The sequence below is a fragment of the Macrotis lagotis genome, chromosome 3, assembly GCF_037893015.1.
Source record: "Macrotis lagotis isolate mMagLag1 chromosome 3, bilby.v1.9.chrom.fasta, whole genome shotgun sequence".
NCBI classification, from domain to species: Eukaryota; Metazoa; Chordata; class Mammalia; order Peramelemorphia; family Peramelidae; genus Macrotis; species Macrotis lagotis.
Genome location: NC_133660.1, coordinates 22,313,615 through 22,338,060, shown reverse-complemented (window position 1 = coordinate 22,338,060; position 24,446 = coordinate 22,313,615). Strand labels below are relative to the sequence as shown.

The window sequence follows — 24,446 nt, the reverse complement described above, 5'->3', positions numbered from 1 at the left end:
AAGTCACTTCACCCTGTTTGTCTCAGTTTCGTCATCTGTAAAATGAGCTAGAGGGGGAAATGGCCATTCACTTTAGAATCTTTGCCAAGAAAATCCCAAGAGATATCTTGAAGAGTTGGACATTTACTGAACAATTGATTTAATGTATCCAATATTTTGGGATTTTTAAATATTTATTTTTGTAGTTTTTTGAAATTATTTATTTATTTTCATCCATATGCACATGCATTATTTCCAAGTTACAAAATTTCCCTCCACCCTCCCTTCCCACCCCTCCTTACCTCAGCAGGGAAAATTCAGGTTAGCATTTTACATACATATTTTGTTAAACATATTTACAAATTAGTAATTTTTAATATAAGGAATTAGAATTAAGGGAAAGAATATGTGAGAGATAATTTTTATAGTGTTCATCAGATTCGGAAAGATTGGGGTTTTGTTTTCTGTGTGTTTTATTTTGTTTTGTTTTTCTTCCTCTGGATGGGAATAATATAGTCCATAACCAGTCTAATACAGTTTTCCTAATTCTCTGAGCCATCGAGAGGAGTTGCATCCAACAGGGTTGTTCATTTCATAATACTGTTGTTGATGTGTACACTGTTCTCTTGGTTCTGCTCCCTTCACTCAGCATCAGATCCCATAAATCATTCCATGATTCTCTAGAGTCCAATTATTTATGGTTTCTTATAGAACAATAGTATTCTGTAGTATTCCTGTACCATAACTTGTTCAATCATTCCCCAACTGATGGGCATCCCCTCAGTTTCCAATTCTTTGCCACAACAAAAAGAGCTGCTATGAATGTTTTGGAACATGTGGGACTTTTCCCATTTTTTTTAATGATTTCTTCTGGATATAGACCTACAATTGGAATTGCTGGGACAAAGGGTTCATTATGAACAGTTATACTGCTCTTTGGGCATGGTTCCATATTGCTCTCCAAAAAGGCTGGATCTGTTCACAACTCCAGCAGCAATGCATCAATGTCCCAATCCTCCCACAACCTCTCCAACATTGATTAACTTCCTTTTTTTATTATCTTGGTTAATCTAATAGGTGTGAGATGATATTCATTATTGTTTTAATTTGCATTTCAAAGATCAACAGTGATTTGGAGCATTTTTTCAGATGATAAGTCAAATATTTTGAAATGTATAAAATGATTTTAAAAGAACTAATATATTCTGCTCACAAGAAGCACACAGGAGGCCCAGAGGGGAAAATTGTGGTCCTAAAAATTGTGGCTGCAATGAAACGTGGAGAATGACATGAGCTAATAACCAAGATCTCCAAGAACAATTTCTGAAGAGTTATATAATGATCAAAAGGACTCTCACCTGGGAGACAGGAGGTTGGCTTTGCAATGTTTCTACCAGACCTCTCACAGTGAACCTGAAGCAATTTTGAATTTTGTTCTAGAATATACACAGAACAGCACATTCAGAAATCATTACTCCCCAGAATTTCCTAAAAGGTTAATGAAGCTCACAAAACATTTTGGAATCTTCAAATCATGTATTCCCAACTCTTTCCCCCTCTCCTATCTCCCAGGTTTCCTCTTCCATCCTCTTCATCCTGTCCAGAATTGTTTTGTTCCTTCATCCATCACATTCACTGCCAAGTCTTGGGAAGAGAGCTTTCCCATCCTTCTTCTCCACTTCCACATGGTCACTCCAGTTTCAGAGGCCTTCATCACCATCATGTTGCAGTAGCCAGCCACCCAACTAGTCTTCCTGTTTTGAGGTGCATCTCCACACAATTGCCAAAGGAATCTTCCAGAAGGCAAAGGTCTAAGTCACTTTGTCACTCCTCAGTCCAAAAGTCTTCAAAGATTATGTTACTTCTGAGATAAAATGTAAACTCCTTAGGACATTCTGGCTCCAATTCCCAAAACACTTTCCTTTCTATGACTTTTACAAAGGAGGGGGCCTGTTAGCTATTTGCCAAACCCAACATTCAGTCTTCAGCTCCACACCCTTACACATTCCAAGCCAAGAATGTCTGCTGCTCCCTCACAGATTTCCATTTCACTTTCACAAGGTTTAGCTGCCTTCCTCGAAGGTTCAACTCAGAGCCAAAAAATGTTACAGGTTACTCTACCTAGATCTTGGGGAAGCATATTCTGCTATTCCCTTTGGAAAAGACTGGAAAGATTAGAACTGAGAATGGGCTAGGTGAAAATATAACTCGGTCTGGAATTATTTGAATGACCAGAATCAAGTGTTACGGATTTTGCTTAGGAGACCAAAGAGTGTCCACCTGGAATCTCTGCAGTTTAATATTTTAGCAAAGACTTTGCATGAAAGCTAAGCTCCTCAAATGTGCAGATGGCAAAAGGAATAGTTAAGAGACTTAAAGAGTGAATCACTGAAGTCAGTGGAACAGGCCCAGGCCAGGAATGATGATAGGGATCTCTGCTGTTTAACATTTTATCAATGGCTTGGAAGAAGGCCAAGAATGCATGTTCCTCTATTCTAAAGAAGACAAGGGAAGAATAGCTAACACTAAGACAGTAGTAGCTCGGTCAGGCAAGAGCATGGGTTAAATCTATGAATAAAAGTCCCAAGTTTGGGTCCCAAAACCTGACTTTGCAGGTTAAAGTAGGGAGAGCTGTAACTGAACAGTCTGACAAAGGCCCGGGGCTTTCAGGGGACTGAACAGCAAGTTTCTTTGAGAAAGGTCTCATTTCCATGATCATTAAGGAACTCAAAGAAATGACTAAGAAAATAGCTACTCCCCACTGATAAATGGTGTAAGACTATGAATAGGCAACAGGGAAGCAATCCACAGATAAATGAAAATACTGCTCAAATCACAAATTAGAAAAATGCAAATGAAAGTCACAAAACTTCATTTCCCACTTATTACTCAGACAAAAATGGAAAAAAGAAAAACAAGGAATAAATATCAGTACAGTTAGTGGATTAATGAAGGGATACAACTGTGTCCAGAAAACAATCTCCAATCATACATAAAAAGTCACTCAAGAGTGTGTGCCCCTTAACACTGGGCTCAAACCCCAAACACTTACACAATTTTTTTTAATAAAGGCCAAAAATCCCCACTCAAAACCATCCTGGAAGCTAAAGACAGGCTATATTGGTATTATAAAAAGAATGCTGCTTGACTGTGTATATTTATTATGAGAACCTGTTTTCTTTTCTCTTTTTCCTCTATAGGATAGGAAGTGGAAACAGATTTGCTATTTTAAAAAAATGTTAAAATGCTAGTAACTGTTAGATGTACTTTCAGATGAGGTCATCATACTGTTAGTCTTACTTAACTGTAGTACTTTGCTATCAAATACCTTTCTTGGAGTGGGATAATCTATGAATTTTTGTAATATAAAATCAAAACACATCAATACAACTGTTTGATTTTTTTTTAGGTTTCCAACTAATTAGCTCTAGCCCAAGTGAAATGGACTGCCTCCAAAGTTTGTGGGTTCCGTCTCCTTGGAAGTGTTCAAGCAGAAGCAGAATGACCAGAGATATCCTCCACCATGCCGCCTCCAAGATGTTCTCATCTAAGTTTGTCTTCTCAATGTAGAGTTACACTGTTCCTCCATGTTCCTGGCCCTTTTTCTTCACCTATCCTGTCTCTTTCCATTCATTTCACTTCTCCTAGATCATGAATGTCCAACCTTATAATTCTTCAGGCTGCATTATCCAACAAAAAACTTGTTGAGGGTTTGCACACAGAGTTTAATATTTATTTATGACTTTCATTGCATGACTATAATATAGAATTTAATATTTAATTATTTTTATTGTATATGACTATACAATACAAATTTAATATTTATGATTTTTATTGTAATAAAAGTAATAAATAAGTATTAAATTCTCTACCCAGCCCCTTGACAAATTTTTGTTGGACAATGTGGCCCTGAAGAGCTAAAGGTTGGATTCCTCTGCATTAGATGTCCACTGAGTGTTATAACTATAGAGTTCTGAGAGATGATTTAAACCCTGCAATATGCTTTTAAATTCTAGCCACCTCTGTAATCTTAGGCAAATCCCTTTATTTCAGAACATCATATTCTTCCTCTAAAAATGAGGGTACTGGACTAGACAATATCTAAATTCTTTGAGCCCTAAATCCTATAAGTCAATGCCAAAATAAATATACTGGTAGGAGAAGACAAGAAAGCTGAGCAGTGCAGGGAGATTTATTCATTAGGCACTTATTGAAGGGCCTCAGAAGGGGCCAGGCAGCCCCTGTGGGAGACAAAGTCTAACCTAAAAACAGGAGAGGCTGATTAAGCCCTGAACAGGGACAAGGGAACCAAACAATAGGATGGCAGTACCTCCCAATGCCTCATTATCTCTTCAAGGGGGCTGCCTCTGGCAGAGCCTGCTAAGAAGCTACCAACAATTCAGGGCTGGATCCTCGAAGGACCACCCTCTCTGAGGACCAAGAGAGTCAGCTCAGAGGCTCTGTTCACTTCCCATTGTAGGGCGCAGTCTGGTGAGAGGTCGGGATCTGTGCCCTCCTTTAATACTATCCAATACAGTAATTCTCCTTCAGCATCTCATCACTGCACAGAAGTGGAAGCCTCCCTGAAAGTGGACCACCTCAGGGCCACACCAAACTTGGGTTCTTTGCAAACTCTGATGGTCTCTGATGCAAGGCCCTGCCCTGCTGCCAAGGGCCTATCTGGTTCAAAAAGGAGTTAGCTTGTTGCGATCAGACAGGGAGGACTGAAGCTCAGTACATTCTCCCAAATGCAAACAAGTCTCCTTTTTTTCCTCTTTCTGGACCAAATTCAAGGTCATTCTGGCCCAGATATGCACAATGAGCTATTATCTTAATGGATTAAACATCCATGGCCCAGCAAGCTAGACAAAAAGGCATTTTCCATACATTGATTTTTCTTCTATAGATTGTATAGGTTTAGTTTTCAAGTAATGGAGGGAGTCTTGGAATGTTCCAGTGTTGACAGCACTGCTATCAAGACAATAAATATCCCTTGCAAACAAATGAATATGAAGACTTGACCATATCTAAGGAATCCTTCCTCATAAGTCATACTCCAGAGGACAGAGAGAAGGAGACAGAATCAGAGAGAGAGAGAAAGAGAGAAAGAGACACACAGAGACAGAGAGAGAGAGACAAAGAGACAGAGACAGGGAGTATAGGTATACGTAGAGTGGCCATATGGCTGGCAATGGAATTCCACTTTTTCCCTCTTCTTTTAGGTCTCTCTCCAACAATTACTCCCTCACTGCTTTTACTCCTGGGCCACCCACAGCCCAGAATCCCTTCACACTCATGTCCCTGGCCTGGTCCAGCTGCCCTTCCTGACCCTGCCTCCATTGGAGACTAAGGCTGAAGAGAGGCTACCAAATTCAGGGCTTCCATAGTCACCAACTGGAAAAATCCATCACAGTGACACTGACAAAATTCTGTGCCAACGATCTTCTGACTACATGGCTCCCTGCCCTCTCACACCAAAGTCTCAGGGACTTGTTCCTGCTGCTCCCTGCAGCTGCATTTTCCTTTGATGAGGTGATACTGCTGAGGTTCCCTTCTGGTCACTCTCCTTAGATCCCAAAGCATAGCTGTACTTGACTGCTATCTCTCTGCTTGGTAAAGAGAGCAACTATGGATACCCAAAGCAGCTTCAGGCTTATCTTGTCCCTGCTTCTTTTTCATGCCTTCTGTGGTAAATGGTTAATCATCGAGGCTAATATTTTAGTCTTCTATTTTCCACCTTTCATCCTGATGGAGAGGATAGGCCAAGCTGAAAAACTGCTCCAATCCAAGGTTCCATCTTTGGCCTTTTTATCCAATGGGATGTTATCAGACCTTTGCTCTAACAAAGGGGCTCACCCCACACAATTATTCTGATCAAGATGATCACCCAATGTTACATGCTAGACACTAGGATAAGTGTGGGAGATTCCAATAAAAGCAAAAACACCTTGTCTTCAATGGGCTTCCCTTCTACATTCTAATGGGGGAAGACCATACTCTTAGGGTAAAGGGGAACTAATGGGAGGTGGGAAAGGGTGAGGTGGGTGGGGTGCTCTGAACAGGGGAGTGAAGATTGGTCAGCCCCAGCCTTTTCCCCCCAAAACTGAGGGCTCTCTGGTCAGGACTGATGGGAAAGGAGCTGGACAGGGGTTCCACTGAAGGGAGGCTACAGGAATGAGTGGAGGGAAGCTGATGCTGAGACTCAGGAAGTGTTGAAATCTGCTACGCAGAAGGGATATGGAAACTGTTGGCTTGGGTCCTTCCCCTAAATGGGGCTGGTATGGCGGAAGGATTTTCCACTGTGAGCCAGCAGCAGACAGTAGAGTGAGGAAGCCCCCAAGGACCACCCTCATTCCCAAAAGAAAATATGCCACAAGACTAGGTTCGGAATTTTCTGATTTCATTTGTTGACAGCTTCTATTTTCCTAAAGAGACTAACAACTTCATAATATTCCTTATGCAAAGGAATAAGCTGAGATGCATCTTCAGGATTCCTATTCTCCCAATGGGACGGCCCAGATCTAATCAGAAGCAGCAAAGTGGTCATTTCCCAGTAGTCCGATTCATTGGTTTCATTGGTACAAAGTTTACCCAGAACTAAATTTGGAAGTTGTCTAAAAAAAAAAAGTGGGCATGCTCCAAAACTTTTTCTTAACATAGTCAAATGAATATTAAACGTTGGGATCTAGCTGAAATATGGGCCAATTTCCATATTTTGACAAGTAAAACTAAGCCATGATATATCACTTATTTTTGTAGAATTCTGCTTTGGGAAACACTGATGGATTCTTGTCCCACAGGCTGAAGGTCAGAGAGCATGGGGGTTACCAGGACCTACTCCTCCCCCACCTGGCAGCCAAGGCAGCAGCCACCGTGTATCATCCATTAGCAATACAAGGATGAAGATGAGAAGCCTGCCTTCAAGGAGCTTATCACTGAGAATGAAAGCCAGGAGAGGAGAGGTTGGTTCTCCATTTCTGTCCCCAGTCCCCAGAGCAATTACAATGAGGGAGACGTGGCAGCGGGGTGGACGTATCATGATAGGTAATCTGGCAAGAAAGTCTGTCTTGACCAAAATGAAGACAAAGGGAGAGACGAGGACCAGAGAGGCTGAGTGAGAACTGACAATCAGCAAGGTGATAGAACAGAACCTGGAGCAGCATGGGTGTCTTCTGATTGGTTATCGATGACATCGAGTCAGAATTGAGGCTACCTCCCCTTCAGAAAGCTCCTTAAACCACAAGGGAATCTGAGTCACAAGTCAAGACTCCTAGGCAAAGGAAATCACAATAATTTAGGGCAGCTAAGTGGCTCTGCAGTGGTTGCAACACCAAGCCTGGAATCTGGAAGACTGATCTTCCTGACTTCAAATCTGGCCTGGGACACTTTAAGTGGCCAAGTCACTTCACCCTCTCTGCCTCAGTTTCCTCATCTGTCAAATGAACTGGAGAAGGAAATGACAAACCACTCCAGTACCTTGGCCAAGAAAACTCCAAATGGGGTCATGAAGAGCGCAACATAAAGACCCAAACAACAAAATCATTTAAACTGATAAGACTTCAGGTTAATCAAGTTTCTCTGGAAAATGGGGGCTAAATGGGGTTACAAAGGTAGAGATAAAAGCTTGCAGTTAGAACAAGGGAAAGCAACACTGCCTTAAATATCTCCAGTAAGCCTTTATTAGCTATGGAAATAACACCAATATGTAAGAACAAGGTCTATTATCCAAAGAGAAGTGGAAGGAAAGAGATAATGCATATATTATAAGCACCTACTGCTAAATATTTAATGAAGTTATTTTTTGTCTTTCTGGAAACTCATAAAAAATTAGTAACAAGATGAAAGAATGTTCCAACTCACTAAAAAAAATGCAATTTTTTAGAAAACCTCTGAAGCTCCATCTTCAACTCAAGAAACTGGCGAAGAACAAAAGATGGAAAGAGGGGACAATGTGGAATATCAAGCCCACAAACACTCTGGGAAATGTGAATTCATCGGTCCAGTCATTCTGAAAAAAGCTGGATTAAACTTAAAAAAAAAGTAGCCATCCATTCTCCTTGCCTCAGACATTCCTAGGTATTTACCCCAAAGATTCAAGGCAAAAAGCTCCCTTTCTATGGACAGTATCCAGTCCAGAAAAATCAATGTTCACTTGAGAACAACTATTCAAACTATCATTCAGGAATATATAAGGGAACATTACGGGGCCCTAAGGAAAAAGAAACACAAAGAATCAGCAAAGCAGAGAACATGTTATGGGAACCAAGGGAGGGTGAAGTCAGAGGCTTCTAAACAAAATACAAAAAGAAAGAGGTAAAAAAACGCCACATGTTGCTGAGACAATGGTGCCTGACCAGGCCACTACATGTAACAGTCAGACTCTATTTCTGGGAATTTTGCTGAACTTGTTTTTTTTCCCCTCTCTCTTTTTTAAACTTTATTACAAAGAACATTTTGCTAAATAGAGAAGCTGGGTAAATTTAGAAATGGAACAATGGAAATTAAAAGTCATTAATAAAAATTTCTAAGTGAGGCTTTCAGATTTTGAATTCTCTATAAGACCTTCCACTCCAGTCCCTGAACTAGACTAAAGCAGGCAGACATGTCAAGGCAGCAAGTGCTGGGCCAATCAAAGCAACTCCCCACCCTCCCCGGCCAATGTGGACCATCATTTCTTTTCAGTCCCTGAAGGAGAAAGCCCAGGACTCTGAACCCCAAAGCCCTGGGAACAGAAATATCCCCCAAAGCACCAGACCTGCTTCCAGCCCAGCTCCTTTGCCATCGTTGAGGGGAAATCAATCATCATCCTCACCACCACCAGTCACCAACAGGCAAATGAGTCCCAAAACCTGGGAGTGGCAGCTGGCCTCCCAGACTACCCACCCTGCTTCCAGGCCAGACCTCCTAACCATCACAGTCATCATCCAGAGAGAAGGTTCCTGCAGAGAAGGGGTCAGCCATCCCCAACAGCCACCACCCAGTGGACTGGAGGAGGAGCCAGGAGGCAGCCTGGGCCACGTAAGGCACACTAGCATCTTGAATCAAACTCCCCTCAGATCCTAATGGAGATAGTCCAGGACCTGACCCCAAGACCAGACATCTTCCCAGGAAACAGCAGCCCTTGGGAGTATGCATCTTGGCTACAGCTCCTGGAGGCCCAGGAAAGCATCAGACTATAGCATTGCCCAATGGTACAACCACTTTATGAATGGAAATGACACAAAAGAAGAGGCAGCAGCACCAGTAGCTGGACCACTGTCTCTCAAGCACCCTGGGTCCTTTGCATATGAATTGCAGCAGAAATACTCTCTATGTATGTTCCTCCCAACAGAATGTGAGCTCCCAGGGAGCAAGGACTGTCTGACTTTTCTATTTGCATCCAAAGAGCTTTGGTTTTCAGTTGTGTCTGACTCTTCAAGATCTCATTTGGAGTTTTCTTGGCGAAGAAACTGGAACTGTTTTGCCATTTCCTTCTCCAGATCATTTGTCTGATGAGAAAACTAAGGCAAAGAGAGGAAGTGACTTATCCAGGGTAACACAGATAGTCTGAGGCCTTAGTAAATGCTTAATCATTCATTCCTTTGTTGCCTTTCTTGGCATGGGGTGACCCTCAATGACCACATCCAAGATCTCTGCAGGCCCCTTCTGTTGGAAAGCCTTGTAGTGGTTTGTATTGCATTTATAAAGAAAGGCTCACCAATAGGTTAGATTCTAGATCATTGGTGTTTTTGGCTACAGAAATTCCCAAAGTTCATTTATTAGGTTACAGAGGAGTTGCAAACTGTATCAACAAAGAAAGAATGACACTAAACCAAGTACAGACAGCAGAAGTATTAAAGAGAAAATGTACAGAAAGGGCCATCCCAATCAATAAAATCTTCATCCTTGACTATACCTAGAAACAATGAACCCAGCTTTTCCTGTTAAGTGTTGTCCCAAAACTCATGATGCCTTTTTAAGCTTTCAATGATTATTATTATTCAAAGAGAATTTTTATAGCCAAAATTATCTGGAAGTAAATAGCTTATTTTTATTAAGTTATCAAAGCTTAAACATGCACTGAGGCTTTTGGGACATCATGGATACAAACCACTTCCCACCCTTTAAAGAATCACATTCAAAGAATGAGTTCAAAAGGACTTACCTGGACAGCACTGTTTAGGAAGCAACTGTTTTGCCCTGGTTCGTTTAATAAGCCCTTGGTAGGGGCGAGTGATAGCATACTTCCAGGCTGATACACTTTTCCCAGGTTGCTCCCGGGTTTCCGTAAGAACTTCACCCAAGCCATGTTTTGATCAGTTTGTCATGTAGAAGGTACACAATCTATTTCCAGACACTATCTCCAAAGATGAACCAGGCTAAGGCCTTAACAATCCAGTCCACCTGGATTCACAACAGTCTGATCCACTAGTCTAATATCCTTTCTCTTTGGAGTTTCCAAGTTAATGTCTTTCTTGATGCTCTGACTTTTACATCAAGGCAGTTTCTCAGTCTTCTTACAAAGCCCATGAAATTCAGAGGCTCTACAAAAACTAAAAAATAAACCCAGGGTCTTCATCAGATGACAGGGCCTTGCAGAAGACAATGTATTAGAAAGAGAAAATCACTGTAAGAGTCAAGTGGATCCAGCTGGAGAGTAATGGGAAAGAAAAGCAAAAGGTAGATCTCAGAACAGAAATCTGTAAAGCACAATCTGCTTATCTTAATTCGGTCAAAAAAAGTTCCTTGTCCCTTAGGACAGGTTCTAGAATCCTGGTTCAGCCACATTCCTTTGGTCTTCTAGTTGGCTTGTGGGTTCCTTTTGGGTAAGAATATTCTGTCCTTCACACACGAAATTGTCCTCAATAAAGCCATGCTTCATATCACAGGCAGCCAATCTGCAAGAGAGGAAAAAATAAAAACATTCACATCCAAGTAAACCACTAGAAAATTCTACTTTACAGAGCAAAGCAAAAAAGTTTCAATATGCCAAAATACACAGACACACAAATGGAAGCTTTTTTGTCCGTAATGGACTGAGAACAGCTCAATGTATTACAGTTTATATTGTCACAAATATGCATATATGTTACAACTTCAATGCAGAAGTGAAAAAAGGAGCCTAAAAAAAGCTAATAGTGAGTGATATTTAAATGCTTTTGTAGAAATGAAAGTCTATCCCATTTCAAACAGAAAAGGATTTCAGTGACAATCTTATTCACTGTCTACTTCAAGCTTTCGGAGTTCAAAGCAGTTTCAATGAAAAGGCAATGTAGAAAAAAGTCACTGGATAAGATTTCAGGTAGAAGAGTCTCTTCTAGTATGAATATTTCTATTTTACATAAATGCAAACACATAAAATAATATCTCACATAATCTATTTCCACTGTCCTTGAACACTAGTGTGGAACATTTAGTTTTTTAGGAAATCAAATGAGGTAACATTAAAAATAAATGTCAAAACTGGACCTCAGATTCACTGGTTTGGCTTAAAAAAAAAAAACCTTTACCGAGGCCATTTGGCACTTTCCCTGCAATTTAGTCTTAGGTAGTTACCTAAAATGAGGCAGTGAGGTGGTATGATGGATACAGAATTGGACTGGGCCTGGACTCAGGAAGACCTGAGCTCAAACTGGCCTCAGAGACTTACTAGCTTGCAACCCTGGGCAAATGCACATACTCTCTGTTTGCCTCAGTTTCCTCATCTGAAAAAAAAGCTGAGAAAGAAAAGGAAATGATTGTATCTTTGCCAAGAAAATTCCAAGGATTCTACTTGTGCAACATGGTCCACTGGGTCACAAAGGGTTGGAAATGACTGAACAACATCTGGTACCAGAATACTAAAGAGATTTACCAAGGGTGATATGGAAAGTAAAAGCCAAGTATCTAGATAAGTAAAACTTACCTAGATCATGTAAGGGTACTATTCACTAGTAAGCATATAAATCAAAATAATCCCAATGGCACTCAGGAATTGAGCAAAGATGATAAAAAAAAAAGACCAATGATAGAGGGACTGTGAAAATATGGACACCTGAATACATTGTTGGTAGAGTTGAGTTGGTCTCCACAGTGGAAAGCAATCTGGAATTACGTGAAGAGGGTGATTAAAATATCCATATCCTAAACCAAAATATTTTTAGCAGCACTTTTCAGTTGTAGCAAAGAATCAAAAATAAGGTAGATGCCTCTCCATTGAGGAATGACTAAACAAATTATGGTTTACAAATACAAGGAAATATTAATCTGCTATAAGAAATAAGGTGATACCACTTAAAGAAAGTCTGATATAAATGATATAAAGTGAGGTAAACAGTAGCAGAAAAACAATATAAAAGAAAGATAACCAAGTAATCAAAATGAAATACTGAGAAATTTTAATGGTTAACCTTGATCCAAGGAAGAGATCTAAGAAGGAACTTTCACCAATTCTCTGCAATGTTAAAGGATTATGTGTAGGGCACACCAGCAGAATTTTGGGTTAATGTTGGTTAATATTGTTCTACTTTTTTCCTCTTTTTAAAAGATTCTTTAATGTAATATGGATAGTTGGGGGGGGGGGGGAATACAGTAGGAAATAGGTAATAGTACTTGTGAAGGTACCATCACCTTTTCCTTCTCCTAGATGAAATCCCTGACTTCTGCTCACCCCACTTTTTTAATTGTCCACCAAATCCTGCTGTTTTATACCTCTGGAATGCCCTTCTCTCTATTCAAACAGACAGGTAGACCCTTTGGTTCAGGCCTTCATCTCTTCTCCTCCTCCTAACTGACCTCCCTACTGTCTCTCAAGCACTCCAATCCCACACTTCTCTCCAGGTCCTTTTCTTTAAGCACAGACCTACCTATGACAGATTCCCCTACTCAATAAATTCCACTGGCCCCCTATTCCCTCTAATATAAAATATAAGCTCTTATAGCTTTTAATATTCTTCACTGAAGATCCAACCTGTCTTTTCAACCTCATTATCAATTTTCCCCCCCTTCCTGCATGTCAACCTTCTCTGTTCCTTACAAGCAACATGTCATCTCTGGTCTTTTTGCCTTGGCTGCCTGTCCCCCCTACTTTTTACTTCTGTTTCAAAGAAGCCCTCTTTCTTCCTTCAAGATGAAACTCAATCAGCATCCTCTATATAAAATCTTTCTCGATTCCTCAGTTACTAGCATCCCAACTCCCCCAAATTATCTAGTATTCAACTACTTTGTATTTGTATTAATTTATGATATATATATTTATAACCACATAAACTTCCTATCTCTCCTACCAAACTTCGAATTGCTCTGAGTAGTCATTATTTCATTCTCTGAACATGTCATATTCCCAGTTGCCTAGCCTAGAGGAGGGACTTCATTAATGCTTGCTGACTGCTTGTCTCCACTGACTGTCCCCTGGGTGTCTCAAATGCAACATGTTCAAAACACAATTCATTGCTTCTTCCCAGATTGTCCCCCTTCCAACTATCTCCTTGTCAGCTTAGGGCATCATGATTCTTCCAAGTCACCCAGATTCCTGATGTCAAAAGATCTTTGGACTCATCTTTATAACCTCACCTGGAGCACAAAGACCACAGGCTGTGGTCTGACAGTTTTTGACTCTGCCTCTCCAATGTCACTAGCCTTTTCTTCTTTGCCCATGGACAGCCACCATCCTCCTTATGAGCTCAGGTACTCATTCCCTGACCCCTGCAATAGTGAGAGATTCCTTTCCCAGACTCAGGCCTCCAACTTATCCTACACACAGCTGCAGAAGAGATACTCCTAATGTTTGAGTCTAAAAGAGTCAGGGCCCTGCCCTCCAAGACCCAGCATCTTTCTCTTTCTTCCAACTCCTGTTTGGTTTTCAAAGTCTTTTCCAATCTGATCCTGACCTACCTTTCAAAATTAATTGCATACTGCTATCCAAAATGTACTCTATGGTCCAGTCAAACTGGTCAACAATATGATCCTTCCTGACAGCACTCTCTCCCATTGCTGTGCCTCTGACTGGACTGTCCCCCATAACTTGAAAGTACTCCCTTCACCACTTCCATCTTCAGAAACTGTAGCTTCTTTCAAAGTTCAAGAAAAATAAATCGATATGTGACTTAGATATAAGAATTATAACCAAAAAAAGTGTAGAAAAGATAAAATTGGTTGCAAAGTTGAATATACCTGGCTAATTTGGGTTATACGAAATTTCGCACAAACAAAACCAACAGTTAACATTAAGAGGGAAGCATTTAGCTGGGGTGGGGGGGAGGAATGCTACTCACTGATATATAGATAGATATATAGATAGAAATTATAAAATGATCAAATTTATAAAAGCAAGAGCTATACCCAAAGATATATGGTCAATGGAGATGAACAGGCAGTTTTCAAAGAATAAAATACAAGCTATCACCAACCACATGGAATAAATGCTCCAAATCACTAGCAGTTAGAGAAATATATGAAAGCAACTCTAAGATTGCACCTCACATCAGTGAGACTGGCCAAGAATACAAGAAAAGGAAAATAGGAGTTGCTGAAGAACCACCAAACAGGTAAATATCACCAGCACAATGTTGATGAAGCTGTAAATTGGTAAAGACATTCTGGAAAGAAATCTGAACTATTCCCCTAAGTCACTAAACTCTATCTTTGAGTCAGTCATTCCACTTGTAGGTCTATTTCCCCCACAAGATGAAAAGATGGATGGAAAAGTTTCATATGCCAAAATACACAGACACACAAATGGAAGCTTTTTGTCTGTAATGGACTGAGAACAGCTCAATGTATTACAGTTTATATATATATATATATATATATATATATATATACACACATATATATATTGCAATATTATTATGCCATAAAAAATGACAAGAGATGATTTCAGAGAAGCCTAAAAAGATTTCTATGAAGTGGTACACAGTGAAGTGAACAGAACTAGGCAAATGATTTATACTACAATATAGTAAAAATGAACAACTGTTAAAGACTTAACTACTCTGATCAAGGAAGGAAATGACTAATCATGATTCCATAGGACCACTGATGAAAAATATTCCTGTCAAATAGGTAATGAGAAGTTCAAGATGCAGACCAAGACATACATTTCCAGATACAGTCAATATGAGAATTTCTTTTGCTTAACTATGCATATTTGTTACAGTGGTCTTATTTTTCTTCTTCTTCAATGAGGAAGGAAAACTCTAGTGATAAAAAGTGAAACACTTAAGCATTTTTCAAAAATGCATTGATGATATTGGAAAAAAGAAAGACTCACAGACAAGCCAGATATTATTGAAAGCTACATACTGAATTACAGACTTAAAATAAAAACGTAAAAAGCTGTACATAGCAGTGATTTTCAGGTTTGTGTACAATACTATATTGACTTTGTATATGGAAATGCCCACTTAATTTGATAATTATTAAGGTCAACATTTTTAAAAAATTAAGTTCAGGAAAAGTTCCAGCTGCTTGTCCAAGATCCAACCTTCTGCCTCACAGCCCACTGCCCACCTGCCACCATACAAGGTAGAAATTGCTCTGCATCTACTTCATATTTAATTTTCCATTAACACATTCTGTTAAGTTTATGTCTTCTATTCCCAACTCCTCTTCTTTTAGTCCTTCAGTGTTCAGGAGGAGCATACCAACCAAATTAGGATGGTCTAAGATTAATGTTCTTTTGCTACAAGTGTAACTATCTCTAATCAAGAAAAACACAAAATAACCAAAAACCCTTAGCCTGAGAGCAAAGATAACTGAATAAGCATAAGGAAATTGCCTGTCCTCCAGAAATCAACCTCACTCTCCAAACTGGAGGCTTCTCTTCCATCCTCTTGCTCACTGACTCCCTGGAGGCTTCTACTGTCCTTAGAGGAAGGTAGCAGTTGGATTTGGTCTAGACCAAGCCCCACCTTAAGCCTATGCGTTGACTTTCAACAAAATATATTTTAGGTAAGTCTTTAAGAAAGTGTTGCCTCTCAAAACTAGGACAGATGGCCAATATTGCTCTTTGGGGGATAATTTTTATTAGGAGTAGGCCTAGAATGCTTCAATTAACCAATCACTCTGAGGAGACTTGAACCCTGGGCTGAGACAACTTCAGGGATGATAGGGAAAGGAATAGTGGGTGCAAGGCAGTCTCCCAAAGATCTCCTCTTGAAAGTGGGCCAAATGTTGAGATTTGCATAGACTACAGAATGTGGGAAAAAAGCATCAAGCATGAAACCTACATTATCTAGGCATCACTGGAGTAAAACCTTTGTTACATTAAATCAGTTTGTGTTCTATTTAAAGGAATCTTCTCTTCTACCAAGAACCATAATCTGGCTGGAAGTAAATTCCTCAATGTAAAACAATAAAAATTGTGTTAATAATTGACTCCAGAAAAAACATTCTTTAAAGAAACAATAAAGAAGAAATGTTAACTATTACAATCCAGCTGGTCACTATTTCTTTTTTGATACATTCTTCTACAACTATGGCCCATTGAAGAAAATACATATCGAAAAACACCTTAATTTCAGAAACAAGCAGTTTAGAAAGAGTAACTTTAGCAAAAGGATTCACTGCGGCACTTGCTAAAACATAAAATTCCTATTTCAATTTCCAGGCAAACATTAATACATCAATCAACACTTCATACCCTTTCCTGCCAGCCATTATTCTGGGTATGTGGGGTTCATCATCTCCTCTGAAGGAGGGACTGGAGAGATAGTTGAAATTAAATTTTCCTTTCTTTTTAGAGCTGAATTCTCTCCCTCTTCCTTTCCCCTCTACTCCATGGGAAAGCAGCTGTGCCATTTTCATTTTTGCATCCCTAAGACATGCAAAGAAAGGTTTTGCTGAACTGTGTTTCATCTTTTAAATTCATATGCAGTGATTATTATAAATAATGCAAATGAATAAACAATTATCAACTATTTAATAAGTGGTTAAAAAGAGTACAGCCTAAGACAACTCAGATACCTAGTCCCCCTTCACCCCCCCCCAATGTATCTGTGTGATCTCACACACACACACACACACACACACACACACACAAAGTCATGTTACAGAATTGTCAAACAACCTAAGAATCTCTCAAGAAGGCATTAAGGATATAAGACTGCAAAAACAGGAAAAACACTTTCAATCTATCCACACTTGCAGTCAGCTTACAGGACCTCCTCCAAAGTCTTTTCTTCTCCAGGTTAGAGTCCTGGTTCCTGGGACATACGATATGAATGAATTACAGTTTCTAACCAAAGTCCTTCCTAAAAACTGGGGCCCCTTTCAAGGGAACCCAATAATTACTGCTGTGATCTGCCCAGACTGAACAGATACAGCAAAACTCTCATCTCCTGATTTTCTCTCCTCCCAATTCCCCCCCACTTCTTTTGAGCCTTCTCAAAGTCAGCTTGTAAAAATCCCCTTATAGTCTTCTTATTCTCAATGTAGTCTTAAAAAAATAACAACCAGCTTTTTGTTGTCTTCATCTTTCCTTGCCATCCTCAGGTTAGTCAGAGTTTATCAGTAGAGGCCTCTTAAGGAATCATGTCATAGGTTGGTTATTGTTTTATTATTACCTGAACTTGCTTCTAGCAACCAATTCCTACTGGGTCAAGGAGAACAAGACTCAGCACAGAACTTCCCCTTTTGGAAGGCAGATTAAGAAATTAGAAAAGGTAATAGGGAGAGGAAAAACAAAAACACAGAGGGAGATAGAAGGAGTGGGAATGAATATCCTAAAGTTGCCCAGCTCCCTCAAGTCCCCTTCCTTTACTAGTTCCTGCTGGGAGGCAGGTGGGGCTGTTCCCCAGATTACCAGTTTCCTCCTTGGCCTAAGCAGTCTATACTCTATCTCTGTAACAATCCTGCTTTTGGGTCTCCTACCAGTTCCTCACTCTACTAACCTAAGCTCGTTTTGGAAGTTTCCTCCCTAGGAAGCTTTACCTTCCAAGCTGCTCCTTACAATTCCACCATCTGCTCCAGCCCTTCCCCAAACCTATCTGGGTTTCAGATTAAGGGGGGAATGGACATACTTTAATCCCAATTATCATTCAGGAGGACCCCGGCCCTGCCCCACACCCAGGCACACATTATATCTTTAAGAAATGCTGGTGTAGAATTGAAATCCTCAGTTTAAAGGAACTTCCACAGTCAATGTGACAACCTGGGAGTCTGGGGCTAAAGAAGGCCATTTCCTGAGCATTTGAATGGATGCATTTACAGAGGATCTGCCTTGTAAAAAATCTCTGATACTAAAATAAACAATCTGCTATCCACTAGACTGCTTTTTCAAAAATCAGATTTTAGGATTTCTAAAATTAATCTAAGAATACCCACCATGGTTCAGAAAATACCATTTACAACTAGTGTCTATTAATTATGCAAATATGCAAGATAATGTGATTTTTCTAGAAAAGTAGCACACCAGCTTCAAACCAAAAATACACACACTTAAACATACATCCCAGTTCCAATAAGTCAAGAATGACTGAATTAGAAAATTGTGCCTCACCACAATCAGATCAAGCTTCATACTCCAAGTCCTCTATGGACAGCACTAAACTCCAAGAATCCTGAGTCCCCACCCAAGACCCAAGGGCCCGAGGTAGGCAGGCCACAAGAGTCACACATCACAATGCCAGGTCTTAACTTGTACCAGACCATAGGATGGGCAATACTGTAAATGAAATAACTTTCGTTAATTACTGAGGCAAATCCAGGCCGTAGAAATAGTTTACAGGTACCTGCCTTTCAGCAAGAGACCAGTTCAGTATTTCAATAACAGCATCTAGGGAGGTTAAGAAACTGCATTGCAGGGCAGCTGGATGGCACAGTGGATAGAGCACCAGCCCTGGAGTCAGGAGGACCTGAGTTCAAACCTGGACTCAGGCACTTAATAATTACCTAGTTGTGTGACCTTGGGCGAGTCACTTAACCCCACTACCTTGCCAGAAAAAAAGAAAAAGAAAGAAACTGCATTACATGACATGGATCCAGTTTAGAAGGAAAAAGTTTTAGTGAAGTCAGTACTGGTCCTAAACAGAGTTACAAATCGTTGCAGCAACAAATCAACTGAGCTTACTGCTTACATCCCCATAAAATAAATTAGCTCAAACTTTAATTTTCCTCCAACTTTTGGGGGTTTGGGGCTATAAACTTTCCAAATCATCTAGAACTGAGATTCTAGATAATCCTTGGGATTTTATTCCTGAATATGACACAAAACTATTTACCTGTAAGATCTGATATCAACTATACCAACTCTGGTTTTAGAAATTATAATAACTGAAATCAATTAATTTGGAGAGACTATGTTGGAAATGCTTTATACTAGAAAATAGTCTTATCTAAGTTACTCATGTGCCAAACTGAGGAATAAAGACTTTAGGGGATGAGAGGGAAAACTCTTCAAGGCAATTCCTTTACTAAAGAAAAAAAAATTCCCTCAAAGAAATGCTTAGTACATTCACTTAAAGAAGCATGTGCCAGCTCAGAGCAAGACCCAAGGACCAATGGGCAAAGTCCCTGTTCTCAAGAAGCATAAATGTTAACGGGGTAGAGAAAGAACATGCCCTGGCTGACATAAGACAGAAGGTAGAGATGCCTGGCTGTACAGCCTCAGGAGGTGGCAGCTCCAAAGTTAAAGCTCGCCAGCAAATGAGGCTCAGCAGAAGCCTAGGTGAGAAGACAGTGTTTTCCAGATCTGAGAGTCCAGTCAGCCCAACTGTGGGTGGAAGAGGGCAACATGGGGCCAGTATGGCAGGAGCCCACAAAAGGGAAAAGAAGCTGGAAAAGGCTGCTGAAGCCAGCCCAGAGAGGCCTCGAATGGCATGTAAAGGCCTGCTTTAGTCTAAAGACAAGTAAAGAGGTCACTAAAGGTTCATCAACAGGGAAGGGGCAGATCTGGACTTTAGAAAAATTGCTCCCATGTGGATTCACTAAAGAGAAGAGAGGCTAAAATCTGAGAAAATCAATTAGAAATTGGCTGGAATAATCCAGCCAAAAGTGGCATCCAAGCAATGATGTCAGAAACAATAGGACTAGAAAAACTGAGCAAGTCATTTCACGAATAACCAATATTCTATTGTCAAATGGATGTTCTACTGATTGAAATAAATCAAATCTGTCCCTCCCTCCATAGCTTTGCTTAGAATTTTGTAGCTGGAGGTAAAATAGGACATCCTTTTTTTTCACTTAATTAGCTGGGAAAGTTTATTCTTTAAAATATGAAACTTTATCTGTCCAATCACTATCATCTAAAGAAAAACATTTGAAAAGGATGGAAAATAAATGACTATATTTGCTTAAAAATTGATTTGTTTTATACCTTTAAATAACAAAATACTCAACTGTGCTGTGGTGGTGGTGGTGAGTGTTAGGTCTGTGCCCTCCAAGGAAGACAAAGCTGAAAATGTCCCCAATACACCCAAATCTCCATCACAGTCCTTCTTTGTGGCAGGAATGAAGTGAGTGGAGAGGACTAGAAATGGGGGTGGCTAGGTGGCACAGTGGACAGAGCACTGGCCCTGGAGTCAGGGGGACCTGAGTTCAAATCCAGCCTCAGACACTTAATGACCTGGCTGTGTGGCCTTAGACAAGCCACTTAACCTCACTGTCTTGCAAAAAAAAAAAACCCTACAAAAACTACAAAAAAAGGGCAAAAAACACGAGACAAAAATGGAATCAGTTGAGAAGACTAGAAATGCCCCAAGATTGGGAAATAGCAAGTGAACGGAATAGCATGTAACTGCTCCAAGAAAAGATGAGTAAGAACTGTATAGGCAGATGAGCGGATAAGTAACACTGGTGGCCTACAAATCAAGAAAACCTGGTTCAAATCTAGCCTCATATCTATTTATTTGCTTATTTTTATTTATGTATATTATTTATTAACTGTACATTCCTGGACAAGTGTGAAAGTAATGGCTCTTAGGTTCAGTTTCCACACCTTACAAAATGAGGCTAAGAAGGGCGGCTAGGTGGCGCAGCGGATAAAGCACCGGCCTTGGAGTCAGGAGCACCTGGGTTCAAATCCGACCTCACACGCTTAATAATTACCTAGCTGTGTGGCCTTGGACAAGCCACTTAACCCCATTTGCCTTGCAAAAACCTAAAAAAAAAAAATTAGGCTAAGAGGAAGACCTCTCTCCCCAGGTCCTCGGGAGGATCAAATGAGATAATACAAGTCAAATGCTTTGCAAACCCTGGAGAAATGCAAGCTCTGATGATTTAGAAGTGGGACAGGATTCAGGTGAACCAGCACAGGAACCTGGAAAGCAATCTGCACAGGAGGGAGAACCAATGCCCAGAAGCAGCTGCCTGGGCACCCCAAGGGGCAGCAGCAGCAGCAGTAATGATGACGATAAGTCTGTAATCACGACGGTAAGGTAACATTTCCCTAAGGCTTACTATCCCACCACAACCACCCGGTGGGCTAGGTGCTTGTGGAAAGCTTGCCCCAAGTCACCCGACGGGTGGCCAAGCGGAGGGTGCCCAGCCGGAGTCTGGGAGCCTCCTCTCCCTGAGTTCGCGGGATGGGGCCTGGCCCAGTCCGGCGACCCCGTGACCCCGCGGTCCTCATCTGCCCAGGGGGGCGGAGAAGGAAGAGCGCCCCACATGGGGGGTGAGGCTCAGGCTGAGGGGCACTTCTGGAGGAGGGGCGGCCTCCGGGGCCTGGCCCGAGGTCAGCCGGCCTGCCTGCTGGGGCAGGCCTCCCCGGGGCGCAGGGCGCCCTCACTGCCACTCGGCTCCTTGGCACAAGTGGAGGCGGCGCCGTCCCCAGGTCAACAGCTCTCAGGGGAGATGGGGGCGGCCCAAGCCCCGCGGGCAGGCACAGGTGGGCGGCGCCGGCGGCCCCTGCCCCCCCCCCGTGCTTCCGGCTCCCCGGGGCGGCCCCTGCCCCCTCCCGTGCTTCCGGCTCCCCGGGGCGGCCCCTGCCCCCGGGGCTGCCCGCGACCGGCTGCCTGTGCTCGCCCGCCCGCCCCGGGAGGCCGCCGTCCCGCCTGGGTGGCCCGGGCCAGCTTCTCGGCGGCCCGGCCCGCCCATTTCCCGCCTCCGGCTCCTCGCCCCGCCGCCCCCCCCAGGTGCGCTCCGCGCCGCGGCCCCCGGCTCCCCGCCGAGGGGTCGGGTCTCGGGCCGCCGGGCGCCGCAGCCCCGCCCGCCCCCCGGCGGCCCGGGCCGCTCCCCGGCGCTCACCTCGCCGCCGCCGCGGCCCCGCCCCGGGCACCGGCCGCCGCCTCCGCCCGCGCCCCAAGCACGCGCGCCGCCTCCTCCCCCGGCTCCGGGCAGCGCCGACTGGGAGCGCGGACACCTGCGCGACCAGACCCCGCGTCGCGGGCCCCGCCCCCTCGCCGCCGGGCCCCGCCCCCTCGCCGCCGGGCCCCGCCCCCAGCCAACGGCCCGCCCCGACGCCCGGCGGCGGCTACGCGGCCGCGCCGAAGATCTCGCGAGATCCCGGACGCCTCCGCCTCCCGGCGAGTCTGGGCGGATCTATCGGAAAGGGAGGGGGTGGGGCGGGGCCGTCCGAGGCGCCGCGCGGCGGCCGGAGGAGCAGGGAGGGGGCGAGTGCGCACGCGCGGCGTCCCGGGCCCGAGGCGGGGCGGAGCCGCGGGGCTCGGGCCCGCCCAGGAGCTCCTGCTGGGACCTATTTCACCGGGGGAAAGCTGAGGCAGGGGGGCGGGAGCGGCGTCCGTGGAGCCCCGCACACTCGCGCAAGCCCCGCTGCCTGGCGCGCCATTGCTTCCGAAGGATGAATGGCCGCTGCAGACTTTTTTAAAATTTATTTTGAGTTTTGCCATTTTCCCCCTCCCAGGCAGCCTCCTAGTCTTCACATTGTTTCCTTCCATTGGCTTTGATTCATCCTCCCCAAAACAGGGATTGAAACCGCCAGGCGGAGGGCGCCCCGTCGGGCTCCCGCCCCGGCAATGCCCTGTTGGCATCTCCCTGGGCAAGTCACCCGCTGCCCAAAACCATCAGCCAATCACCGAGTACCCAGGAGGTCTCTCGTGCGTGCCAGGCCCCGGGGAACGTGCATGTTGTGATCCCAGGCGGGCCGCGCGTAAGTGCGGCGCAGGCACGTGGCGAAGGCCTTGCTTCCTCCCCTGAAGTGAAGATCTGGTGTCGCGGCAGCTCTCCAGCCTGTGAGCTGTGAGGAGAACCAAGCTCAAAGCTCCGGATTGCCGCAGACTCGAGTAGCCTCATCCCGCCACAATCCTTGCCTGAATCCTGAGATTTGCCAAGCATCTTATTCCCTTTATCTATTTAATGCTCACTGCCACCCTGGGAGTATGTCTGGGAGGACTGGAACAACTCAGGAGAGTGCTGTTCAGTCTGTCCAAATCCATACTCATTGCTTCCCTGACACTATCTATCCCTCTGATTCCTCTGCCATCCCCTTTTCACGTTGCCTTCAATCTTTCCCAACATCAGGGTCTTTCCCAAAGAATCCTGTCTTCTCATTATGTGGCCAAATTACTTAAACTTCAGCTTCGGTAATTGCCCCCCCAATGAAGAAACTGAATTAATTTTGTTTGACTATTTACCGATTTGTCCTCCTTGCTGTCCAAGAAACTCTCAAGTCTTCTGCAGCACTATGTTTTAAGAGAATCAATTCCACAGGGTTCAGTCTTCCTTATCCAACTCTCGCAGCCATCCGTTGTTGCTAGAAAAACTATAGCTGTGACTCAGAAGAGCTGCCAACTGGACCTTGATTTATTGTTTCCTTGATTGTTCTAGCATTTAGAAACTGACAGAAAATTGTTCCATGAACTTTATTTTCCCAAATACATTAAATATTTAAGCTTTAATTGGTTATGGGATTTAACCAGTCTGATTACCCCCATTTTACAGATGGGGAATCTGAAGATTAGAGAGGTCATAGTGACTTGCCTAGAATCACACCTGAGTTTTACTTGAAGACTTGTAGGAAGGAGATCCTTCAGAGGTAGTGCAGTACATCTCCTTTGATGGCTCAAGATGTTGATTTCCCCCCATATGTTAAACCTCAAATTTTCCACTCTGTAATTTGCTATGAGGACTGCCCTCTGGGATGAATAAGTGCAAGTAAAATGGAAATGTACTGGATTTGGAATCAAAAGTCAATATTTTGAATCTTCACTGTACCCTTGGAAAAACCTGGGGACTTTCTTAGGGAAATAGAAGCAAGAGATGACCATTGGAAAGCATCATATTTCAATTTAAGGGGGAAAGCTTTAGCAACTGCTTGTCTAAAGGTAGACGACTGCCTTTTAAGGTAATGAGTTCCTTTTTATTGGAAATACTTAAACCAAAACCTATTATCTCTGCCTTACTTGAATAATGTCTGGAAAACCCCAGATGCTTTACAAAGGAATATTTACTTTAAATAGTATTATCACAAATATACAAACTTACTCCATTCAGCACATGGGAGACATGATGCTGTGATCCTCTCAGTCTTTGAAGAGGGAAAGGGGAGAGTCATAGATAAGATGTGAGTCCAAAAAGCACAGTCCATAGTCTGAATCCAGACCCTCCTTCAGGCT

General features: G+C 42.8%; 1 protein-coding gene across 2 annotated transcripts in view; it reads right to left on the bottom strand.

Moving 5' to 3' along the window:
- The window catches only part of USP53 (ubiquitin specific peptidase 53), a 63,954-nt gene extending 41,748 nt beyond the window's left edge, over positions 1–22,206 (bottom strand). The window contains exons 1-2 of one of the 2 annotated variants that reach the window (XM_074228320.1): positions 22,120–22,206; positions 10,124–10,856 (exon numbers count right to left, since the gene is read on the bottom strand). In XM_074228320.1, the coding sequence (XP_074084421.1) occupies positions 10,124–10,267 (144 nt within the window). In that variant the 5' untranslated portion in view covers positions 10,268–10,856; positions 22,120–22,206. Of the gene's footprint in view, positions 1–10,123; positions 10,857–16,579; positions 16,905–22,119 lie in introns of those variants that run through there. The other variant, XM_074228321.1, reaches the window with a different exon arrangement.
- Positions 22,207–24,446: the final 2,240 nt, after the last annotated feature.